Source organism: Podarcis melisellensis, assembly GCF_964234715.1.
Source record: "Podarcis melisellensis genome assembly, chromosome: 4".
Taxonomy (NCBI): domain Eukaryota; kingdom Metazoa; phylum Chordata; class Lepidosauria; order Squamata; family Lacertidae; genus Podarcis; species Podarcis melisellensis.
Genome location: NC_138531.1, coordinates 96,346,224 through 96,371,812, shown reverse-complemented (window position 1 = coordinate 96,371,812; position 25,589 = coordinate 96,346,224). Strand labels below are relative to the sequence as shown.

General features: G+C 47.5%; 1 protein-coding gene and 1 long non-coding RNA gene across 3 annotated transcripts in view; one reads left to right on the top strand and one right to left on the bottom strand.

Annotated features, from left to right (window-relative positions):
• Positions 1-25,589, bottom strand: part of LOC309369440 — a 352,208-nt gene that overhangs the window by 19,890 nt on the left and 306,729 nt on the right. The gene's annotated exons all lie outside the window — the stretch shown is intronic.
• The window catches only part of UVRAG (UV radiation resistance associated), a 150,601-nt gene that overhangs the window by 75,947 nt on the left and 49,065 nt on the right, over positions 1-25,589 (top strand). Inside the window, exons 14-15 of one of the 2 annotated variants that reach the window (XM_081909813.1) lie at positions 1,891-1,982; positions 9,154-11,213. The exons of the other annotated variant lie outside the window; for it this stretch is intronic. Of the exons in view, the coding sequence (XP_081765939.1) occupies positions 1,891-1,982; positions 9,154-9,844 (783 nt within the window). The 3' untranslated portion in view covers positions 9,845-11,213. Of the gene's footprint in view, positions 1-1,890; positions 1,983-9,153; positions 11,214-25,589 lie in introns of those variants that run through there. 2 annotated transcript variants of the gene reach the window in all.

The window sequence follows — 25,589 nt, the reverse complement described above, 5'->3', positions numbered from 1 at the left end:
TCCCCCCCTTTTGAAGATGGGGACAACATCTGCTCCCCCAATCTTGCAGGCACTCTCCTCCTTTTGCACACAGTGGTTCTTTCTCTCCTGCTCACAAGCAAAGCCCCATTTTCCAGCTTCCATAGTCTTCCTGTCCATTACTGTTTCTGAGCTCCAGCTTGCAATTATGACAAGAGGTTCCTGCAGATTCAGATGGGCAGGAGTGGCTTGTGAGAATCAAGCAGTGTCTGTGAAGCAGAAGCGAACAGCAGCCCCTCGATTAGTCATGCTGAAAGGCAATCACTCCGCAGGCACAGTTGTTTAAATCGTACTAAATCTTCCTTAATCTAAACTCCCTGGAGCATCAACTTCTGAGTAGTGGGCCAAGGAAAGACCTGTGAACAAATGCCTTTGAGCTTTGTTTCATTTGCACTGCTGCAGTTCGCAGTTCGGATTCTTCTTCCACCGACTCAGCCTCATTGATGCTAGTTCACCTGAGTGCCCAAGATGCACGTTCTTGTTCTGACCGTTATTATTCATTGAATTTGGACGCGGGTGGCGCTGTGGGTTAAACCACAGAGCCTAGGACTTGCCGATCAGAAGGTCAGCGGTTCGAATCCCTGCAGCAGGGTGAGCTCCCGTTGCTCGGTCTCTGCTCCTGCCAACCTAGCAGTTTGAAAGCACGTCAAAGTGCAAGTAGATAAATAGGTACCGCTCCAGTGGGAAGGTAAACGGCGTTTCCATGCGCTGCTCTGGTTCACCAGAAGCAGCTTAGTCATGCTGGCCACATGACCCGGAAGCTGTACCCTGGCTCCCTCGGCCAATAAAGCGAGATGAGCGCCGCAACACTGGAGTTGGTCACGACTGGACCTAATGGTCAGGGGTCCCTTTACCTTTACCTATACCTGGAGGTCTCACGGTGGTTCACAGAATAAAATCAAAATATAAAGAACACAAAATACATAAATGCAAAATAAAAACAACAACCCAATAACAACACCACCCACACACACACATTTTAAAAGGGCATAGGATGTCAATCAACCCAAGTCCTGGTTAAAAAGGAACATTTTTGCCTGGCGCCTCAAGGTGTATAATGAAGGCACCAGGCGAACGTCCCTATCATTTACGTTTTTAGATACAGTGGTACCTCGGGTTACATACGCTTCAGGTTACAGACTCCGATAGCCCAGAAATAGAACCTCAGGTTAAGAACTTTCTTCAGGATGGGAACAGAAATCGTGCTCCGGCGGCAGCAGGAGGCCCCATTAGCTAAAGTGGTGCTTCAGGTTAAGAACAGTTTCAGGTTAAGAACAGACCTCCGGAACGAATTAAGTACTTAACCCGAGGTACCACTGTATTTGCGATGGTACACAAGCACCTCAGAAGTGTGATGTGCAACATGTGCCCTAAGGCAAGGGTGGGGAGAAGGTAGATAAGGATCTTCTGGTAGATTGCTTGGTAAACGTTTCTCCTCTTCTTCCACCCCACCCCACCCACTACCACTTTGCTGGACAAGAACGTTGAGTGAGTTTTTGTGTGAAAGGACTTGTGATCTTGGGAGCTGGTAGTGATTACTGTTTCCTGTCTAAGCACCAAGCCTTTTCATTCTTAGTGTACACCTGCCTGTCTGGGCTGCTATTTTGCAACTGGTGCCGGTTGGTGGACCTTGGGGTTCTAGATTTGCAGTGTAAATCTCTTCATATTTTCTCAGAAACAAGAGTCATGGTGTTCAGTGGTGCTCTCTTCTATGTGTATTTGGAATTGCATCCTTCAAACAGCAAGTGTCTTCTCTGACATGCAGATCTTGGAATACAGCTTGCAAGGCAGCTGTCCCATCTTAAGTCCATCAAGGTTTACTCAGGTGTTCAGAAGAACCATGTGCTAATTCACCTGTTTCTTTCTCCATAGCTTAGATACCAACATGGGCTGGGAACTACAGATCTAAGGCAGACACTTCCTAACCTGAAGAACTTCCTGGAGCACGGCCTCATGGTCAGATGGTAAGTTTTGTCCATTGCAGTAATGGGAAGATGGGGTAAATTATGAAAAATTTGTAGAACATACTACATACCTAGGAAGTTGCACTTAGAGCTCTTTCTCGTGACTTTTTGGTTTGCAGCCTGTCCCACCACAAACATTTTGTCACATGATGGTGACTTGGGGACCGGGAGCCTTGAACACATCTGGGTTGGATGTGCTTTATAAAAATAGGAGCTGATCTCTTGCAGGAGAATTAGAATATTGTGCTAAAGTATCTCTTAATTCATCTGCAACTGAATATGAAGCTACATATTCAGGCAGTGTTGTTGTTCAGTCGTTTAGTTGTGTCCGACTCTTTGTGACCCCCTGGACCAGAGCACGCCAGGCACTCCTCTCTTCCACTGCCTCCCACAGTTTGGTCCAACTCATGCTGGTAGCTTCCAGAACACTGTCCCACCATCTTGTCCTCTGTCATCCCCTTCTCCTTGTGCCCTCCATCTTCCCCAACATCAGGGTCTTTTCCAGAGAGTCTTCTCTTCTCATGAGGTGGCCAAAGTATTGGAGTCTCAGCTTCAGAATCTGTCCTTCCAGTGAGCACTCAGGGCTGATTTCCTTCAGAATGGAGAGGTTTGATCTTCTTGCAGTCCATGGGACTCTCAGGAGTCTCCTCCAGCACCATAATTCAAAAGCATCAATTCTTCAGTTATCAGTTTATGGTCCAATGGTTAAATGTAAAACCCAATAAACATCTGAAAACAAGCAATAAACATCTGAAAACAAGCACTTCCATACATCACTACTGGGAAAACTATAGCTTTAACTATACTGACCTTTGTCAGCAAGGTGGTGTGAGGCAGTAGCTATAGCTTTTAAAATGCTAAGACAGATTTTCTAAAACCTCTGGAACTTGGGGAGGGGTCAAGAGATTGTGGGGGCTTCCAGATGTGAGATGACTGCATCTGACCCCCCCATCCCATATTTCTTCAAAGCCTCCCCCCACCCCAAGTTTCTATTGATCATATTTTTGGTACCGTTCAGCCCCAGATGTGATGGCGTGATAAGTCCAAGCCTAGATTAATATTATGCTGGCTAGCATTATTATTAGCCCTGCCACCGAAGCTGGATGGAGCCTTCCAGCCACCTAGCAAATAGATCAAGCAACACCATGCGGTGTATGTCATTTGCATAGCTTAATTTGCCGGTGGAAAATATGCAGGATTTGACTTTCCCCGCTGTGGAATTCTGGTTTCCAACTTGAGGTAGACCCTCGTCCCTGGGTGGCTCCTTAGAGTGGCATGTTCTCATTATCAAGACAAAGCACATTCTTTGCCTGGCTAATATTTCAAAACATGTGTGGATATTAGCCCTGCCTCTCCGGGACTATCGCCTTCCCCCATGGCACATGTCTATGGCTCATTTCTTTCTCACCTCCAAGGCTCAGATAGGTCCGATGATTCTGAACGGTTCCTCTTGGTACTTCCTTACAGTATAAACGGTAATGAGGCTTTTCATAGATCCTCCCTCAAGGGGAAGATTAGGGGGGCCATATTTCCAGCTAGGGAAGTTGGGCGCAAGCACGCTTGAGTGCCAGAGCCCGATTCACATGTGCATGTGCGGAATGTTTGCATGCAAATGACTGTGCACAGATGGTGAAGTCGATCTCCACAGGGCCCCGGCTATTAAAATTAAAATTTATGGCACCATATATATAAAGGTATGTGCAGCAGGTAGGCCACACTATGGACTGCAAGAGTCTCTTGATCTGCATGGCTGACAAAGCATTGCCAGATGCCCCTTTGCTTCTGTCAGAATGAGATTGTGGAGGGTTAAGCCCCTCTGCATGAGTTTTCTTGTTTACAGCACTTCCGTGGGATTCCTTCCGTTTGCCTTTAATCCAGTGTCTTTTGTGACAAGTGGGGTGAGATTGACAGGTGTTAGGCATATGCATTCCCACCTTATCCCCAGAGTGCCTCCCATCCCACCCCCAAAAAAAGAATTTGCGAGGAAGCGCTCTGTTGAAGGATGGATGCTCTGGCCCACAAATGCTAATGCTGCAAATAAATACCTTGGTCTTTTAAGTTGCTGCAAGACACACCTGCTGCTGCTGCTGTTCTTCTTGTGGGTTTAGGCACAGGGTGACTTGGCCTTCAGGACGCATTTGCAGACAACTTTGTAGCGCAGAGTTGGTCAGCCATCTGGCCTGGTCCCAGAAGCCAGTTCCCCGTAGAGCATGTAGATAATGTACAGAGTTACTGCCACAAGATACAATGGCCGCTAGCCTAGTTCATTTTAAAAGGGATTAGACAAATTCATGGAAGGGAGGTCCATCAGCAGTTCCTAGGCATGATGGTTGGCAGATGCAAGATGCTCTTGGAAGACCAAAGGAGATGCCTATGGGGGAAACCCATGAGCAGGACCTGGATGCAGCAGCCCCCTTCTCACTCACGCTCTTCAGCAACTGGTTTCCAGAAGCATGCTCCTCTGATGCTGGAGATAATACTAACAGCCGTTTGATAGCCTTGTTCTCTGTGAATGTGACCAAGCCTTCCAGCTCTGTGGCTGCCACTTCATCTTGCATAAGTAGTGCCTGGATTTAATATTTAGAGACGTTTGTTAAGTGAAGGGCAATACCCTTTTCAGACTAGAGATTTCTGCTCGGAATTTCGCAGATTCCGCTGCACAGAGTTCAGCTCCGAGGTTTCTGTTTGCATGTGGCTTCACCTCAAATGGTGCCTCGCAAGACGAAAAGAATCCGTTCCGCGATTCTCTTCGTCTAGCGGTTTTTTCGTCTTGCGAAGCAAGCCCATTGACAGCTCAGCGGATTAGCGCTACAGCGGTCTAGCGGCTTCTAGCGATCAGCTGTTAAGCGGCTTATCGGCGGATCAGCTGTTAAGCGGCTTAGGAAAAGGGGGGGGAAGCGGAAAAAACCCGCGGGGACTCGCAAGATTTTTTTGTCTTGCAAAACAAGACCATAGGGAAATTCGTTTTGCGAAGCGCCTGCAAAACGGAAAACCCTTTCGTCTAGCGGGTTTTCCGTCTTGCGAGGTGTTCGTCTTGCGGGGCACCACTGTAATTGTTCAGTTTGGATGGCATTGTTAGCTGTTCTGATGTTGGCCTCCAGATGTTGTGCGCTACAACTCATACACCTCAGTGAGCTAAACATCCAGTTGACTTAGCTTGCCAAAGTGGAACTCCTCAGACATTGCCCAAATAAATCATGACACAATGTGTCTTTTTAGATACTGTCTCTGCCAACCCATCCCCCCTCCCCCCCCCTGCAAAAAAAAATAAATTGTATTTATAAAGAGGTTGGAAACAGGTCTTGCCTTTCAAGGATTCTAGCTCCTGCCACAGCATGTCAAAGTCCTCTGGAAGTTCCAGCATTTATTTGAACGCAAAATTCTCCTCTGAAGAGGTTTTCATCTTCCAGGGTCTAGGGAGATACAAACGTAGGATCTCTTGGCTTAGACTCGAGTTACAAGGGGGAAAGTGGCTGAGCCCAGGGCTCACTTCAGATCTCTACCTTGAAGCAATTTGATGGTAGTGAAATTATTATTATTATTATTATTATTATCATCATCATCATCATTATCATTATTATCATTCTTGTTGGATGAACACCTTTGAGGTTCTGTTCCATCTTTCCTGCGCATTTGGTTTTCAGTGATCAACATGCCACATGTTTGCATGATTGTAAGTCGCTTCAAGGCTTCCTGTGTTTGGGCATGCGGAAAGTAACAGCGACGGTGATTTAGGCACTGGGGGAGAATTGCTATTCAGAACACACCCCCTGACAAAGGCTCGTTCCAAAATGCATTGGGCTTTCTTTCTTCGAAAAAGAACGTATAAACCTCTCTCTTCCTGTGTGCCATACTCATAATTTTGTGGTGTGTGTGCTTCACAAGAATCCCATAAGTGCAGTGGCCTGGATTCCATGATTCTTTGCTTTCAGCATAGGGGAAGAGAAATAGTGAGAACACCATGCAGACTGACCTGCACCCTGCGCAGTCTTCTTAAGCATGGAGCCTCACATTGCCTGACCATATCCTCTACTCCAGTTGCTGCACCAGTCCTGGGACCAGACCATGCATCTTAGCTTTCCCCTCATCTTCCAAAGGAGAACTGTTTTATGTTGTAATTTCTGTTTCCCCTTCTTCGTTACTGGCCATCTCCTCCTGGCACCTTTCAGTGACCCCGTCATTACTCTGCATTATTTAAGCTATAATCTTTAAAGAGGTGCGAGATTTTTTTCCCCTCCCGCTTTTCTGTACTTGACATGATACTGGCCAAAGGGTTTGCCTGAAGTGTCAAACTTTTTGAATGGCTGTAAACCAACTTAAACACCTTCATTTCTTGTTGCCATGAGGTCATATTCGCAACCAAAAAAAGAAAGGGGGGGCGGGAATCAAATGTTTAAGTTACATTCCCGCCCTCCCCCCTTAAAGTATTCTCATACCATTGGGCTATATAGCTGTGCATCTTGGCAGGGGTCCAGACAATCACGATTTAGTATTTTAACCAGCTGCGATCAAGTAATGTCCCTCAGAGGGAACATTTTGTACAGAGGGAAAGATACATATTTGAGACTGTGAATTGTACTCTGTCTTTACATAGGTTTTTGCAGGCCTTTTGCAAACATATTAAATAACAAGGCAATCTGTTTTTTTGGGGGGGGTTAATCGAGGGTTTTGTTTTGTTTTAAAGAAGGGTCTTTTGACCAGGAAGTCGGAGGCAAGCCTTAAAAAATGATGGCAAAAACAGTGAGACAGAAATAAGTGCACTGCTTTCGTAGCGCCAATTCTTCTTAAAATTGGTTTCTGTTTGCCAGTGGCTTCACCTCTAATAATTGTTCAGTGTGGATGGCATTGTTAGCTATTCTGATGTTGCCCTCCAGATGTTGTGCGCTACAACTCATCCATCCCAGCCAGCATGGGCACCAGGTTGGAGAAAGCTGGGTGGCGCTGTGGGTTAAACCACAGAGCCTAGGACTTGCCAATCTGAAGGTTGGTGGTTAAAATCCCCACGACGGGGTTAGCTCCCGCTGCTTGGTCCCTGCTCCTGCCAACCTAGCAGTTCAAAAGCACGTCAAAGTGCAAGTAGATAAATAGGTACCACTCCAGCGGGAAGTAAACGGTGTTTCCTTGCGCTGTTCTGGTTCGCCAGAAGCGGCTTAGTCATGCTGGCCACATGACCCGGAAGCTGTACACCGGCTCCCTCGGCCAATAAAGCGAGATGAACGCCTCAACCCCAGAGTCGTCCACGACTGGACCTAATGGTCAGGGGTCCCTTTACCCTTTACCTTTAGTGGAGGTGAAGTGAGCTAAACATCCAGTTGACTTTGCTTCCCAAAGTGGAACTCCTCAGACATTGCCCAAATAAATTATGACACAATGCGTCTTTTTAGACACCGTCTCTGCCAACCCACCCCCACCCCCCAAAATTTGTATTTAGGAAGAGGTTGGGAGCAGGTCTTGGCCTTTCAAGGATTCTAGCTCTTGCTACAGCATGTCAAAGTCATCCGGAAATTCCAGCATTTATTTGAACGCAGGGTTTGAAGAAGGGTTTCATCTTCCAGGGTCTGGGGAGATAGAAACGTAGGATCTCTTGGCTTAGACTCGAGTTATAAGGGAGAAAGTGTCTGAGCCCAGGGCTCACTTCTGATCTCTCCCTTGAAGCAATTTGATGGTAGTGAGAAGATAAATTAATACAGGCAGCCCCACATTTATTCGCGTTCAATATGTGCGTGACTGCCCATTGTTCCGAACCCGGAAGAGACCCGAAAAGTCACAAAAGGGGTGGGGGCAGAACGAGGTGTTTGCAGGCATTTTCAGTGGTGTTTCAAATATACACAACTTTACTTAGACGCACAGTGCCTCGGAATGTAACCGCCGAGTAAATGGGCAGTTGCAGGTACCTTAGAGCCAGCTCCGGAATTCATCAGAAACGGAGAATGCAGAAGCAAAAGTGAATAGCTTAGGATGCAGAATCCAAAATTGAGACTTGCATGTGGCACTGTCTGTTAACATCAGAACATGCAAGCTTTCAGGGTACCAGGACTTCAAATGAGCTTGGGACTTCTGTAAAAGTTTAAAACCTGGCCAAGTTGGATCAAGTCGGGAGTGACTGTGCCCATGTTGCTGGTAAATTGGCATATGATTAGTGAGGTTTCCCCTCTCGCCTGCCCCATAGCCATACATTCAGTTGCCACCCTGAGCTTTTGAGCCTCATAAATGAACTAAAACAAAACAATACTAAACGATACAATACAATATCTTCATTGTCATTGCCCATACAGAAGAATGGAATTGAAAAATCTACATCAGACATTCAAAACCCCCTAAAAACTCTGAAACCCCATTTTAAATGGTGGTGCGATGGATAGGGAGTGTGGCTTTCATGTAAGAAACTTGGGCTCAGATCTCCCCTGAATTGCAAAGCCAGGGAGAAGTCACTGTTTTCTTGCTGCATGCCTTTCTTCATGGTTTTGTGGCAAGGATAACAGGAAGCTATGATGCTCCAATGGTGTAGAAATTAAATAGTGAGCCATAGGAGTAGGCATAGATGCCTATATGGAGAGCCAGTGTGGTGTAGTGGTTTAGAGCGGTAGTCTCGTAATCTGGGGAACCGGGTTCACTTCCCCGCTCCTCCACATGCAGCTGCTGGGTGACCTTGGAGCAGTCACACTTCTCTGAAGTCTCTCAGCCCCACTCACCTCACAGAGTGTTTGTTGTGGGGGAGGAAGGGAAAGGAGAATGAGACTCCTTCAGGTAGTAATAAAGCGGGATATCAAATCCAAAGCTACAGGGAACCAGGCAGAGGGCCTTCTCGGTAGTGGCGCCCACCCTGTGGAACGCCCTTCCAGCGGATGTCAAAGCGATAAACAACTACCTGACATTCAGAAGACATCTTAAGGCAGCCCTGTTCAGGGAAGTTTTTAACGTGTGATATTTTACTGTATTTTTGGTTTTTATGGAAGCCGCCCAGAGTGGCTGGGAAGGCCCAGCCAGATGGGCGGGGTATAAATAAATAATAATTATTATTATTATTATTATTATTATTATTATTATTATTCCTCTTCCTCTTCTATAACTAAAATAAGAAATTGTAATCGCAGATCTGGAAGGGATGAACTGACCTTAGCAGTGCTTAGGTGAGATAACCTTTCACTGTCTTTATCATTTCTCCCCATAGTGATCGGCACCACATTTCCAGCGCCATTCCAGTTCCAAAGAGGCAGAGTTCTGCGTTTGGGGGTTTGGATATTGGGTTCACCAGCAGCCATCCTTCTCCGGACAAGGGACTCCGAAAACGGGCCAACTCTGAGAACGAGAGACTTCAGTACAAGACTCCTCCTCCGAGTTACAACTCTGCTTTAACACAGCCCATTGCCATTGCGGGAGAGCCGAATAAGAAGGCTGGGTCTTTATCCTCCTCTTTAGATACCTCCATTGACTTCTCGAAAGAAAACAAAAAGGGAGGGGATCTGTGCCACAGCTTGAACGGCGAAAACAGGGGCCCAAACACCTCCCGAGACCAGCAGGATTCTTTCCTGGGACCCTCTCGTGCAATAAACGGTGCGGCGTTGCCCAGCGAGCGCCCCAGCGCGGCCACCAGTGACCAGCTGTGTGCCTTCCGCGGCGCCCTCGGTGCTGACCTCCTCTGCACGGTTGAGCAGGCGGAAGAGATCATGGGCATGGAAGCGACGGGCTTCGGCACCGGAGACCAGCTCGAAGCCTTTAACTACATCCCGGTGGACCACGCCGTAGCAGTGGAGTGCGACGACCAAGTCCTGGGGGAATTCGAAGAGTTTTCCCGGAGGATTTGCGCCCTGAACAAGGACGCCCCCACCTTCCGCAGGCCGCGGAAGGGTTCCGACAAGTGAGCTTTTTTGGGACACGGCGGAAGTGGTGCCACGTTTCACAAGGTGAAAACTATGTATCTGGAATGAAGATAAAACTTGCACTCGTAATCCCTGATCAGTTATCGGGCGGGATTGGGTGGGCGGGCAGGGGAGAGACTGTCTTTATAGTTTTGGGGAAGTAGATTTGGGTCACACACAATCATGGTCTCGCCACAGCCCAGGTAAACCTTTGCTGCTTCCTCTCCTGGTTTTCCTAGTATTTACAGATTGCTCTGGCAATTGGATCATGCCACTGGAGCATTGTCTGCTTTTAAGTTTTAGATTTCTTTCAGCCCTTTGACAGGTTGGGGTGGAGGAAAATTAAGTCAAACACTTAGCTGAAGGCATACAGGAGTGAATGTGTGCACCAGTCGACACATGTTCTCTCTCCTCCTCAACAGCTTTTTGCCTTCATCCAGGTCTTGCCGCCCTTCCTGCTTCAGGGGCAAGATGCCCTGTCAAATCCAGTAAGAACGCCTCTCCCTGCACAATGTTATCTCCTTCCTTCCTTCCTGCACCACTCTTGCTGGCGTCAGTCACTGCACATGGCCCAGTAAGCGCCCCATGCATTTCAGGTCATGTGCAGGAGATGTGCCCGGCATTTTGCTCCCATTGCTCCTAGGTAGAAAATTTGAGTGGTGGTGAAGAGGGACGCTATATGGGCTTAGGTCTTACCCCAACCTTATCACTGTGTGGCCAATTTAGGAAGAAATACAGTTCTGGCACTCAAGCCAGTCCCGAAAAACTGAAGACGCTGCTTCTGCAGTTTAGTAGCTCTCTGGAGCACTTGGGACTACAGGTGTGTCTCATGGGACCAGCAAACGGCAATAAATCAATCCATAGGCACATTAATTATTTCCCCCCAGACCCTATCAATCTGTGAAGCAGTATACAAACACGCAAGCCAGATGTTATATATACAGTGCAATAGGTTTTGAGATGATGTGAATGGACTCTTAATAGTGCTTGCTGTTGGCCATACTTAATAATGAGTTTATTTGGTTGAGGTGGGGCAAATCAACCAAACCTTCTGTACTTCTCAACTGGAGCTGTCCAACAATTTGTTTTTTTTCCAGTGGAGCAAGTTCGACTCCAGATGAGGTAGTTTGCCACTGGGGCATGTGTTTCCAACTGCACTAACGTACAAGCGGATTTTGTGGTCTGCTTGAGATTCCCGACGATATGCATTTATTATTATTATTTTTTGGAGTTCAGGTGTGTCTGGCTCTCGCTTTCTACATTGTATACCGATGTCTGGGCTCGGTTGTGAGCTCACAAATAAATATATATATAAATATAAATAAATATATATATATATATGTATAGCAGAATAAAAGTTTAATTTACTTCATGGTGTGGTGCCTGACAACTTCTTCCCTCAGCTTGCCTGCTCCTTTGAAACTTTGGCACATTTGGCAGACACCATAACAGAGTTGAAGCCAAATCAGCACACTCTTGGTAGCTCTGGCAGGCCGTGGACAACTGCATTGAGATCAGTTGTGTTGCTTTCATTTAACCTTCCTTGGTATGGAGACTTCCAGGTGTTCTGTACTCCCATTAGCCCCAGCCAGCCCTGAGAAACCAGTAGACGGGAATAATAATAATAATATTTTATTTATATCCCGCCCTCCCCAGCCAAAGCCGGGCTCAGAGTGGCTAACAACAGTAAAATAATACAGCATTCTAAAATCAGTTCATTATAAAATCAGTTCAAATCAAATTGATGGCAACCATTGGGCTAGAGTTCTGTGAAGAATTACCAAAGGAGGGAGTCAGGCTGTGCCCTGGCCAAAGGCCTGGTGGAACAGCTCTGTCTTGCAGGCCCTGCGGAAAGATGTCAAGTCCCGCAGGGCCCTAGTCTCTTGTGACAAAGCTTTCCACCAGATCATGGCCACAGCCGAAAAAGCCCTGACTCTGGTTGAGGCCAGCCTAACCTCCCTGTGGCCTGGGACCTCCAAGATGTTTTTGTTTGAAGACCGTAAGGTCCTCCATGGGACATACCAGGAGAGGCGGTCCCGTAGGTATGAGGGTCCTAGGCCGTATAGGGCTTTAAAGGTTAAAACCAGCACCTTAAACCTGATCCTGTACTCCACCGGGAGCCAGTGCAGCTAATATAGCACCTGGTGAATGTGATCCCACGGCGAGGACCCCGTAAGGAGTCTCACCACGGCATTCTGCACCCACTGGAGTTTCTGGGTCAGTCTCAAGGGCAGCCCCACGTAGAGCGAGTTACAATAATCCAGTCTACATCTACATCTAGGGGAGGCCAAATCTGTCTTACCGCCAGTCCAAGTAACTTGTACATGTTTTTGGTTTTTTTAAAAAAACCATCATTCCATTTCTGCATCGTAATACCAAATCACGTACTTAGATACGTTTCGAAGCGCCTTGCAACGTTCAGAGAAGTGTGAAGTCTTGCAGATAGCGGAGTTCCAGTACGCACATGAGTGTGAAACATGGCTTAGGTCACTGCCTGTAGGAATTTGCAGAGATCAAAGCATCCCCAATAGGCGCCTTGATAGTTCTCATTTCTCGCCGACTTCCAACGATACATGCAGGAGGGAGCCCTGTTTTAGGAGAACATTGTGTTTCCAAGATGAAAGCAGATACGAAGGGTCTTTCTGCGCTGCCTGCTCCAAGGCTGTTCATTCAGGCTTGAATACTGGCACTCGGTTCTGCTATTGTTGCCATCGCAAAGTGCTGAATGGGGAACTGCCAGCTGGCCCACAGCCACGAGGCTGCACCCCTGTAAGCGACCTGAATCTCGCCCAAGGTTTTGGAGCGTTGATCGCACTGCTGTGCGCCTGCCAGACGAGTCTGTTCATTTGTCTTCCACCCATGTAATCTATTCAGTCTGTCGTCATCTCCTTCAACGTGCATTTGCCAGGAACCAAACAGTAAAGATTATATCCAATTCTATTGTAATTATTTATAATTATAAATAGTCCAAGCGGTTATCTCCCGCTTGGACTACTGCAATGCGCTCTACGTGGGGCTACCTTTGAAGGTGACCCAGGAACTACAACTAATCCAGAACGCGGCAGCCAGACTGGTGACTGGGAGCGGCCACCGAGACCATATAACACCGGTCTTGAAAGACCCACATTGGCTCCCAATACGTTTCCGAGCACAATTCAAAGTTTTGGTGCTGACCTTTAAAGCCCTAAACAGCCTCGGTCCAGTATACCTGAAGGAGCGTCTCCACCCCCATCGTTCAGCTCGGACACAGAGGTCCAGCGCCGAGGGCCTTCTGACGGTTCCCTCACTGCAAGAAGCCAAGTTACAGGGAACTAGGCAGAGGGCCTTCTCGGTAGTGGCACCCGCCCTGTGGAACGCCCTCCCACCAGATGTCAAAGAGAACAACTACCAGACTTTTAGAAGACATCTGAAGGCAGCCCTGTTTAGGGAAGCTTTTAATGTTTGATGTATTACAGCATTTTAATATTTTTTAGGAAGCCGCCGAGTGGTTGGGGAAGCCCAGCCAGATGGGCGGGGTATTAATAAATTATTATTATTATTATTATTATTATTATTATTATTATTATTATTAGCATTTATATCCCCCCTTTTTTTTCTCCAAAGGAGCTCAATGTGACATAACATGGTTCTCCCCCTCATTTAATCTCCTGCTTACAATCCTGGGAGATCGGTTAGGGCAAGAGGCAGTGACTGCTCAATGTCACACTCAGTGATCTTCATGGCCGAGTGCGGATTCGAATCCCGGTCTCCCAGGTCCTAATCTAACACTCTAACCATAATACTATGCTGGCAGTTCACTTGTACAACAAGAAACGGGGATGTGGGTGGCGCTGTGGTCTAAACCACTGAGCCTCTTGGGCTTGCCGATTGGAAGGTTGGCAGTTCAGATCCCTGTGACGGGGTGAGCTCCCAGCTCCTGCCAACCCAGCAGTTCGAAAGCACACCGGTGCAAGTTGATAAATAGGTACTGCTGCGGCGGGAAGGTAAATGGTGTTTCCGTGCGCTCTGGTTTCCATCATGGTGTTCCATTGCGCCTGAAGCAGTTTAGTCCTGCTGGCCACGTGACCCTGAAATCTGTCTGTGGACAAACGCCAGCTCCCTCGGCCTGCAATTGAGATGAGCGCCGCAACCCCATAGTCGCCTTTGACTGGACTTAACCATCCAGGGGTCCTTTACCTTTTAAAACAAGATGACTGCTACTACCATTATTCCGTTGTCTCCGACTTGCCCTTCACCCGCAGATTCCAAGGCAGGTTACAACAATTTAATTTAAAAAACAGTTCAGACATATTTCATTCACAATAATAGAGTTGGTCCTAAAACCACACGTCTCAGATGTCAAAGATCAGGATAAAGAAGTCTGTGTGAAATCTCTTGACATCTCGGGTACCACTGGACAGATCTCAGAGGTTGGTAGCACAGCTAATGGAAGTTTTCAAACAGAAAGCGTGTGACCAAACAGAAAGCTGCATTCCAGGGGGCAGGACTAGATGGCCTTTGGGGGTCCTTTCCAACACTATGATTCCATGTTTCCTTCTCTAGTTAAGGCTACGCATCGCTTTTTGGACCTTCTTTCAGAGGTGCCGCGCAGCTGGAATAACAGACGCACAGAGCATTCTGGTTTTAGGCGCCATATGGGTTTGTAGAGCTTTATGGAGTGTGGAAATGGGATGTTCGCACATGGAGGCAGGTTTTCTTAATCTTCCGGCACTTCCTGAGATCCAGGCAACGGTATGTCTCTGCCCCCCGCCAAACCCCCCACATTTGCTTCTGATATAGCCAGACAGCAAAAGCAGTCGAGAAATAATCTTTAGCTGATGTGAAGTGGTATATGCCTCGAGTCAAGAGGGTGGTGGTGGCTGAACTGTGTCACCCGAAAGTTCGGAATGATAAAAATCAGAAAAGGAGATTGCAAGGGGCTCCAGGAGGGTCTCTGCAAAGTGGGCGAACTGGCCATTAAAATGACAAATGCAATTCGGCTTAAGAGGTGGCGGGGATCCTTCTAGCATCACAAATAGGTGAATAGAATTTGAACCATGAAAAGGAATTTGGGATTGTATTAAGTAACATGAAGAAAATCTCAACCACATGCAGGAGCCATGTAAAAGGTAAATCCCATGTTAGGAATAATTAGTTTCGAAAGGAAGTTTCCCATATTACAATGTTGTATGGCCGCACTTGGATTGCTGTGTACAGGTCTTGTCGACACACCTCAAAAACTTGTGACAATGGAAAATAAACAAGTAAGGGAGTATTTAGACACACATGTACGCACACACACACTGAAACAAAGTCGTTAATAGTGATCCTGATCTAAACTTATTAATATAATAAGCAGTCCATATGTCAGAATAGAGACTGAAATGAGATTAATGATATGATAATTATTTAATTATAATTATAAACACTAGTTTGACATCAACTAATAGGAGGTGCCTACAGAGGGTAGTGAATACAGCACAATATATTATGGGCTGTCCTGTGAATCCACTGGATGAAATAGCGGAAGAACGTTGCCTCGGGAGAGTGAGGAAAATTCTCAGGGATGATTCACACCCTGGCCGGCACTTTCTTGATCTCCTGCCCTCAGGCAGAAGATATAGAAGCATGATTAGTCGCACCAACAGGGTAAAGAACAGCTTCTATCCGTGGGCTGTTAGGCTGCTGAGTGAAAAGATAACAACAGGGCAACTGACTTTCGGGTTGGGTGGTTGTGCAGGGGAATTAAGACTAAGAGAGCTGAGTGGGGGGTGCTCGTGTAATCTCACTGTATACAAGTTGTACAAATGACAATAAAGTATTTCAAATATACGTTCAATTGTAGAAAGGGCAGCAAGTTCTTGAGAGCAGCGAGGAATGAATGGAAGATTCTTTGCCTCCAGGGCTCTCGCAGGATCACACTTCCATTGCCCATCTGTTAGTCATCACATCGCAGTAATATTAAAAGGGAGGAATTGTTGGCATCTGTCTGTCTTAAAAGACAATGGAGTGCTCCTCCTCTCTGAACACTATGAAGGTCCTAGATTTCCGAGACAGCACTGATGTGATCCAAAGGAACGCAGAGCAAGACGTTTGGCACCAGTTGGGCTGCAGGTGTTGATGGAAGGAGACGTACAAGGCGGCATCCTACCGTCTTAGGGACTCAGCTCTAGATTTTGGTAGGGTTGACTCCACAACCTTTTCTTCTCCCGAAGATGTCCCACAAAGCAGCAGGTATAGATTCTACAGCATGTGCAGAAACCGCCTTCTTGACCGCTGGAGCCACTATTGGTCTCGTCCGCTCCACCCACCTGCCTTCGCATGCAGGAGAAGTACCTAACCCACCGAGGGTTTGAAACCCATCGGCTCCCCACACCTGCTTTAGCCAGCCAGTCGAAGCCATTTCCTGGGCTGTGGCCGCTGTCGCCTGCTGACAGTTTCTATTTTTATTTGTTATTTTAAAAATAAATTTATGTACCGCCCTTCATCAGAAGATCTGGGGGTGGTTCACAGAATAAAATACAAGATAAAACACAGTATATGATTAAACCATAGCAACAAAACAATACCCAGCCTTCCCAGAGATGCGTTTGAAAGGCTGTAGAACAGGCATGTCCAAAGTCCGTTTCGGGGGTCACTCTGGCCGGTTTAATCTGGCCCCTGCAGCAGTTTATTTCCTGGGGTAAAATCTGAAAACAACTTCAACCCTAAAAAAAGGTCAACAACTTTGGTCGGCCCACATGGCCCTTCAATTCATCAAATTTAAAAAAGGTTTGGACACCACTGTCAGGAGCAATTCCTACACTCGACCCTGGCATGTTCTCTCCCTTCTGGTCATTTGTTCAGGAGCTTCATAAGCTTTTTTCAGCCTGAACATCACAGCAACCGATGCCAACAGACACTGGCACACTTAGGGATCTGCAGAGTCTTCGCAGCTTGCATGACAGACCTCAGCAACTCAGCATTTTGCCTAATCTACTTTATTTACACATAAACACACACGGAGCACTGCAACATGGCTCCTGCTCTCTCTAGCACCAGACAGCAAAGAGAAAAAGAACAAAGGACAATAGTCCCACTTCACAGAACACAGTAACACAAACATCCTGTCTCCGTCACTTCCCACTCTGTGGAGTCAAAACATTTACTGTCATGTGAAAGACAAAAATCCCATGACTGCAATCACGGAGCAGGAATTCTAACAACCACTGCTGTAGAATATCAATCAGCCAAAGGCCTGGTTGAAGAGAAACGTTTTCACCTGGTGCCTAAAGCTAGGAGCGGCAGGTGAGACCTGAGTGCAGCTTGGGGACCAAAGTTGGACAAAATACCCCAGAAGGAGCACAATGTTTCTCTCACCAGAAGTAGAATCATAGAATCATAGAGTTGGAAGAGACCACAAGGGCCATCGAGTCCAACCCCCTGCCAAGCAGGAAACACCATCAGAGCACTCCTGACATATGGTTGTCAAGCCTCTGCTTAAAGACCTCCAAAGAAAGAGACTCCACCACACTCCTTGGCAGCAAATTCCACTGTCGAACAGCTCTTACTGTCAGGAAGTTCTTCCTAATGTTTAGGTGGAATCTTCTTTCTTGTAGTTTGGATCCATTGTTCCGTGTCCGCTTCTCTGGAGCAGCAGAAAACAACATTTCTCCCTCCTCTATGTGACATCCTTTTATATATTTGAACATGGCTATCATATCACCCCTTAACCTCCTCTTCTCCAGGCTAAACATGCCCAGCTCCCTTAGCCGTTCCTCATAAGGCATCGTTTCCAGGCCTTTGACCATTTTGGTTGCCCTCCTCTGGACACGTTCCAGTTTGTCAGTGTCCTTCTTGAACTGTGGTGCCCAGAACTGGACACAGTACTCCAGGTGAGGTGAAGTACTATCCTTCCCCCGACACCCCATACACCCTGTGACATTTGTGAGCGGGGCACACATGCTATCCAATCCAGGAGGCATATGGAGGGTCGCCAGGATGGTTTAAGCCCCATCAGTTGTGCAATCTCTTAGCCAGTCTTATAAATCCGTTTGGGTATGGAAATTTCCTTTAAAACTGCTCCCATCTGGCTTAGGGTGTTTTGGTTCCTCTAGGCCAGCTGGCCCCAACCCGGTGCCCTCCAGGTGTTTTGTACTCCAACTCCCACCAGCCCCTGCCAGCACAGTCTTTTAGCTCTACCGTTAGATACAGTGTGCATCTGAATTGCAGTTGCTAGGAATCGCAGGTGGGCTGACGGTCTGTTGCGTTCAAACCTTGTTTATGGTTTTCCTATTGGGGCATCTGACCGGCCCCAGAGACAGCAGGATGCTGTGCTAAGATGGACCAGTGGCCTGATCCTGCCTGGCTTCTTTTGTGTCCTTAAGGAAGGCGCCAGATCAGCAAAGTTTGCTCTGTACCGTCAGGAAAACTACCACAAAAATACAGATGTAGCAGGCTGGTTCTTGTTCTGCGCTCCCTCCAGCTTGTTTTTAAATTGATAATATTGTCAACAGGACCCCTGGCGTGACAACGCCATTCGAGTGCTTTGGCTTTCTGTCTCTGCCTGGGTCCAGCTCCCCTGCCTCAGTTGGGAATAAGATTTCCTTGAGGTGAGAAATTCAAGATGCTGTCAGCCTGGCCTGAACCTTTTTGCACCAGCTAATGGAGATTGAACTTCTCTTTTCCCACTTGACGAGATCCAGGCCAGCGTGGAAATAAACACTTAATATACATACACTGTATTTTTTGCTCCATAAGATGCACCTGACAATAAGATGCACCTAGTTTTTAGAGGAGGACAACAAGGAGGAAAAAAAAGATTCTGAATGAAACAGTGGCTGTATGATTTTTGTGGTTCATGCTGTGGCCACAGACATGTGATTTGATGGTGAATTTGGGGTAGCCCAATGCAAAAATCCTGAGAATCCATGTGGATCCGTGCTTTGTAACCATGTTTTTGCATCATTGTGGCCCCACGAAACAGTGGATGCGTGCTTTTTTTGGTGCAGGCTGTAGCCATGGACATGCTATGTGATCTGTTGGTGAATTTGGGGTGACCCAATGCAAAAATCCTGAGGATCCATGGGCTTTTACCTCCACTCTCCAGACAGCCTCCTTTATCGCTAGCCTCCCTTATCTCCCTCCCGATCGCTTGCTGATCAGCTGCTTCCTTTCAACACCCCCTTCCGTCTTGTTTGCCTTAGTGTTTTTTCCTTAGCTGGAGCAGTTTTTTGCTCCTCCTTTTCTTCTAATTTCTCTCCTCATTGCTTGTTTTAGTATTCCTGTCTCCTCTCCTTGCAAGTTCGCTGTCTTTACCTCCCCCTCCCAAGCAGCCTCCTTTATCGCTAGAGTCGCTTATCTCCCTCCGATCGCATGCCAATCAGCTGCTCAGAGGCTTCCTTTCAACACCCCCTTCCCTCTTTCTAAAAAACAACAACAACATGATCTGCTTTTCGCCCCTGGGCAATTCGGCTCCAGGGGCCACACATTTGCTCCATAAGATGCAGAGACATTTCCCCTTACTTTTTAGGAAGAAAAGTGTGTCTTAAGGAGCGAAAAATACAGTATGTCTTTGTGCAGAGTCGTGGTACAGCATAGTGGCTAGGTGGCTGGGCTGTGAACAGGAAAGTCTCCCAGCCTTGCTTGCCTCTGCTGTGACCTCAGTTGCCTCAGGCAAAACAATGGCAGCTATCCATTAGCCCCACACATGCCTTGTAATGTTCTGGTCTGGTGCCAGAGGTGAGGCAAGTCCAAGGTTGGCAGCCATGGGGCACTCCGAGTGCGCAGCTTGCGCCAACGAAGGTTGGCAGTGGATTCAGGACTTTTCTGCCTCTAGATTTTATTTATTTATTGAATTTATATACCACCCTATACCTGGAGGTCTCAGGGCGGTTCACAGACTAAAATCACAATCTATAAAATCAAAATAAGAACAGTAACCCAATAACACAACCCCTCCCTCAAAAGAGCCACGCTTTAAAAGGGCGTAGGATGTTCATCAGGTCAACCAAAGGCCTGGTTAAAGGCCTGGCGCCTAAAGGTGTATAATGAAGGCGCCAGGCGAACTTCCCAGGAGAGAGCATTCTGCAAATGGGGAGCCACTGCAGAGAAGGCCCCGTTCTTGTGTTGCCATCCTCTGGACTTCTCGAGGAGGAGGCATGTGCTGGACCCTGGGGTAACCCAAGAACTGCACTCCAGGTCCAGTCCAGAATCCGTAGGTTCCAAAAGGAGACAGTCCGACAGGGTCAAGGCAGGACATGAGGCAGGAAACCAGGCAGACAGGTACAGGATCTCAGGCAGGATCTGGCATACAGCAATGTTGCGCCCACAACCTGGGGTGGGGTCCGTTAGCCTTTTATCTCTGTCGGGGTAGAGGCCGGTCCTCACCTCCCTGTTTCGCCCGAAGGCGAGCACTCCTCCTGCGAGTACTCAGGTCTCTCCTTCTCTCAGATCTTAGTCTCTGCAGCTTGGGAGACGTCGGTGGGTTACTAGACCCAGGGGCCGCCTCGGCCTCCCCTCACCCAACCGGTAGTGGAGCAGCTGTAAGTGATGGCCCAGCTGGAGGCAACGAGGTCATCCCCGCATCTGGAGCCAGGGCAGGCTCAGGCCCCTGACTCAGCCCAGCTGGTGCTTGTTGCAGGGGAAGCTGTGCAGACTGGGACTCTTCAGGATCAGGCCCCAGACTTGGTTCAGATGGTGCCTGAGGCAAAGGATCTGGTGCGGACTGAGACTCCTCTGGTGCCAGGCCATCACAAGGCACACGAAGGAGGGCCTCAGAGGACCTACCTCAGGGTCCGGGTAGGTTCATGTGGGAAGAGGCGTTTCTTGAGGTATTGCAGTCCTGGGCCGTTTAAGGCTTAATAGGTCTAAACCAGCACTTTGGACGCAGAAACTCATTGGTACCCAGTGCGATCGGACCAGGATCGGTGTAATATGCTCAAACTGTCCAGCTTGCCTCCTCCTGGCTCCACCCCCTTGCAGAGAACTCTGGAGGCTTAAAAGGCCATACCTCTGCCCTGAAGACAAAAAGGGACCCCAGGGTCATCTAGTCCAACCCCCTGCAATGCAGGAATCTCGGCGAAAGCATCCAGGAGAGATGGCCAATGAAAGAGATTCTGCCAGCTCCCAAGGGAGACCGTTACACAGCTGAACAGCTCAGGAAAGTTCTTCCTGGTGTTGAGTCGGAATATCCTTTCTCGTAACTGGAAGCCGCGAGTTCGAGTCCTACCTTCCACAGCAGGAGAAAACAAGCTTGCTCCAAGCCCTTGGGATATTTGTCGATTTCACAACAGGGCAGTTGAGAAAGGGAGGAGGAAGGCAGGAAGAAGCGGCAAACTCGCATCCATCCCTTGTTGGCAGGGACACTGAGCCCTGATTGTTGCAGGATTTCCCCCTTTGCTATCTGGCTAGCCTCAGTCCTGAGTTCCTGACAAGCCGCCCCAGGGTATATTAAGACACAAGCTTATTTTTATGCTGTAATCCAAATTGACGGTCAGGGTTAGGCTGCGCAATAAATTTGTTACCGCTAACCCCTCCATTGGGCGGCTGGATTTCCTGCTGGCGAGTCGAAGAAGAGGAGATTAGCCCTCGAAGCAAAGGCTTCGGAAAATACGTCTCCAGGTAAGAGCTTAATTTTAATAAGTAGTGTCAGTGTTTATTCCCAGGAAACAGCTGGAATTTCAGGGTTTACCAGCGGGCTGAAAATGGTGTTTATGAACGTAGTCCCATCTCAAATCCTTAGGGTAGCCTTTGGTTTGCTGAGAGGCCCCAACCCGCGCCTGTTTACTCGAAAGAAATCCCAGTTCGTCGAGAAATATCGAGGCCGTTTCGGGGTCCTCTCCATCTTTCCAAACATTGTGTCAAATGAGCATTTTTTCCAAAGTATAATTTATCATTTTTATATACACTATTAAAGCTGAGCCAAACATGCTTAGAAGGCTGTGTCGTGGGGTGTGTGGAAATGGCCTCTCTTTTGCATTATGGGATGTTTTTTGGGGGGAGGCAAGTAGATTTCCACAATACTTAACCCCCCGCCAGCTTGTCTCAGAAACTGGGCAACCTTTAAATTTCCCTGAAATGCTGCTTAGCATCACGATTTCAAGTCAGGGTATTCTAGGAGAAAATGATGACCGTTAATCTAAAATTCATTTTAGAGCAGATTTGGGTGGTAAATGTGTTTATTGGCTCTCCTATTCAAAGAGTCCTGTATGGGGCTCTGATTTACTATTTTGTTGTTGTTGTTGTTTAGTCGTTTAGTCGTGTCCGACTCTTCGTGACCCCCTGGACCAGAGCATGCCAGTCACTCCTGTCTTCCACTGCCTCCCGCAGTTTGGTCAAACTCATGCTGGTAGCTTCGAGAACACTGTCCAACCACCTTGTCCTCTGTCGTCCCCTTCTCCTTGCGCCCTCCATCTTTCCCCACATCAGGGTCTTTTCCAGGGAGTCTTCTCTTCTCATGAGGTGGCCAAAGTCTTGGAGCCTCAGCTTCAGGATCTGTCCTTCCAGTGAGCATTCAGGGCTGATTTCCTTCAGAATGGAGAGGTTTGTTCTTCTTGCAGTCCACGGGACTCTCAAGAGTCTCCTCCAGCACCAGAATTCAAAAGCATCAATTCTTCGGCCATTATGAATCTGTGTGGTTTCGATCCTTGTGTTTTTACTCTCAAGGTATATGGCCAACACAGCTTTTTATGTGGGGGTAGCCAATGTTATGGCCTTCCAGATGGGTTTTGTTGGACTACAGTTCCCATCACCCCTCACCACGCTGGCTGAGGTTGATGGGAATTGGAGTCCCAAAAACATCTAGAGGACAGCATATTGGCGAGCTTTGATTTCTGCGGATGTGTGAATCCTACATATTTAATAGCTGATGCTCTGTTTTCTCCTCCTATCCTGTGGAAGTGAGCCATGGATATCATCAAAATAATTAATGGTGATCAGAAATGCAGAGTCAGGGACTTAAGCTAATAGCCGCAACATGTTACTGTAAGGTGCAATTTAACATATGGAATCGATCATCATAGCCTAAAAGCACCCTGAAGCAGCCAGTTTAAATGCATCGATGAGCCTCCTCTACGTTTACTTTAGATGAAGGAGAAGGGATTAAGGAACATGGAAAGAGAACAGGAATATTTTTTAATTTTTTTAACATGAATGGCCCCTGAAATTGAAGGCCTTTTTGTTCCAGACGTTGACTTCTTTCAAGTGAGTTGAAGTGTCTGTGTTCAAACTGGTGTACGAGACTCTCCTTGGGTGGGTCTACACACAGGAAAAAGATGCTATAAGTAAGTCGTAAATTACGTTGTCATAACAAAAGAAAGAAAAAAACGCTATGTAAAATTGCATAGAAAAGTTTTGTGCTCTACAGCGCCATCTGAAGGAGCGTCTCCACCCCCATCATTCAGCCTGGGCACTGAGGTCCAGCTCCGAGGGCCTTCTGGCAGTTCCCTCCCTGCGAGAAGCCAAGTTACAGGGAACCAGGCAGAGGGCCTTCTTGGTGGTGGTGCCCGCCCTGTGGAACGCCCTCCCATCAGATGTCAAGGAAATAAACATCTATCTGACTTTTAGAAGACATCTGAAGGCAGCTCTGTTTGTTGTTGTTATTGTTTAGTCGTTTAGTTGTGTCCGACTCTTCGTGACCCCATGGACCAGAGCACGCCAGGCACTTCTGTCTTCCACTGCCTCCCGCAGTTTGGTCAGACTCATGCTGGTAGCTTCGAGAACACTGTCCAACCATCTCGTCCTCTGTCCTCCCCTTCTCCTTGTGCCCTCCATCTTTCCCAACATCAGGGTCTTTTCCAGGGAGTCTTCTCTTCTCATGAGGTGGCCAAAGTATTGGAGCCTCAGCTTCAGGATCTGTCCTTCCAGTGAGCACTCAGGGCTGATTTCCTTCAGAATGGAGAGGTTTGATCTTCTTGCAGTCCATGGGACTCTCAAGAGTCTCCTCCAGCACCAGAATTCAAAAGCATCAATTCTTCGGCGATCAGCCTTCTTGATGGTCCAGCTCTCACTTCCATACATCACTACTGGGAAAACCATAGCAGCTCTGTTTAGGGAAGTCTTAAACGTTTGATGTATTATCGTGTTTTTAATATTCTGTTGGGAGCTGCCCAGAGTGGCTGAGGATACCCAGCCAGATGGGTGGGGTAATAATAATAATAATAATAATAATAATAATAATAATAATAATTTGAAACAAAAGACCCTCAAAGGTGCTGAATTCACGTTAGCAGAAGGAATGCTTCCATGAGCCATACTGGGGACCCAGCTCCCTGAACTGTATCCTGGCAACAGCTATTACATCAGTCTCTAGCAAAGAAAGGGACTCTATTGGCTCAAGTGGAAGACCACCAACTTGCACCCTTCTCTCCTTGAACCAATTCAATTCCTGCTGTCCATTTATACTAATTTTGTGACTTAAGTTTGCTTCCCCCCCTCCTCCCTCCCAGCCGCTTTTCCTTTTGTGCCATGACTTTCCGGCTGTAAGCCTGAGGGCAGAGACTTCCTTCTTCCTTCCCTCTGTGAACTGCCCGGGGAGCCTTCTTGTGGCTGAAGCGTGGGCCAGAAAATACGTCAAATAAATACATATTAAAATGAGTATTTGCAGTCCAGGGGTAATCAGAACCAGGAGGTTTAACTGCCAAACCCTCAAACTAATGCACAATCCGATTTTTCTGGATGTGCCGGCTTGTATCTCTTCCAGTTCTCCAAATCGCCTTGCCGCGACTCGGCCTGCCTTAAGTCTTGGCAGCCGTTTGTATACCTGTCCCTTCTTCCTCCTGGTCGAGACTGCAAGAAACGGTTGTGACGGGCTGGAGATGACCTGATTGCTGAAATATCCATCCCTGGTATTAATCAGCCTGGCAGGGAAGGTGGGCGGGAATTGCCTAATGGGAAAAGCAATCATCTCTTCTGAATTTGCTCGTGCGATGGAAAGAGAAGTGGGAGGGTGAATCTCATGCGGAAGTGTCATCCATGGGCTTCCCTTCTTAACATGGAAAGATGCTGTGGCCAACACTGGCTCACATGATGAGACACAGGAACGTAGGACGAACCTTTTGGATGAGGCAAATGTTGCGGATTCCAACTCCCAGTGGCCCCAATTGTTTGTTTGTTTTCAGATGTTTATTGGGTTTTACACTTAACCATTGGACCATAAAGAAGGCTGATCACCAAAGAATAGATGCTTTTGAATTATGGTGCTGGAGGAGACTCTTGAGAGTCCCATGGACTGCAAGAAGATCAAACCGATCCATTCTGAAGGAAATCAGCCCTGAGTGCTCACTGGAAGGACAGATCCTGAAGCTGAGGCTCCAATACTTTGGCCACCTCATGAGAAGAGAAGACTCCCTGGAAAAGACCCTGATGTTGGGAAAGATGGAGGGCACAAGGAGAAGGGGACAACAGAGGATGAGATGGTTGGACAGTGTTCTCGAAGCTACCAGCATGAGTTTGACCAAACTGCGGGAGGCAGTGGAAGACGGGAGTGCCTGGCGTGCTCTGGTCCAGGGGGTCACAAAGAGTCGGACACGACTAAATGACTAAACAACAACAACATTTAACAATTCAAGTCACATATAAATCATAATCATATAGATATAGGATTCTAGACTTCCCTTCTTTGGTGATCACTCGCAGGCGAGTAAGAATGTCTTCCATAAACACGGTTTTAACAGTGAGTCCGCAAGTCACTGTGGAGGCCAGTTCTGGATCCACATGTCCTTCCACAGTGGGGACATTGGTTTCCGGGCAGGAGTTGATCACGGTGAGGGTTTGCTAAACATGCCTTCCT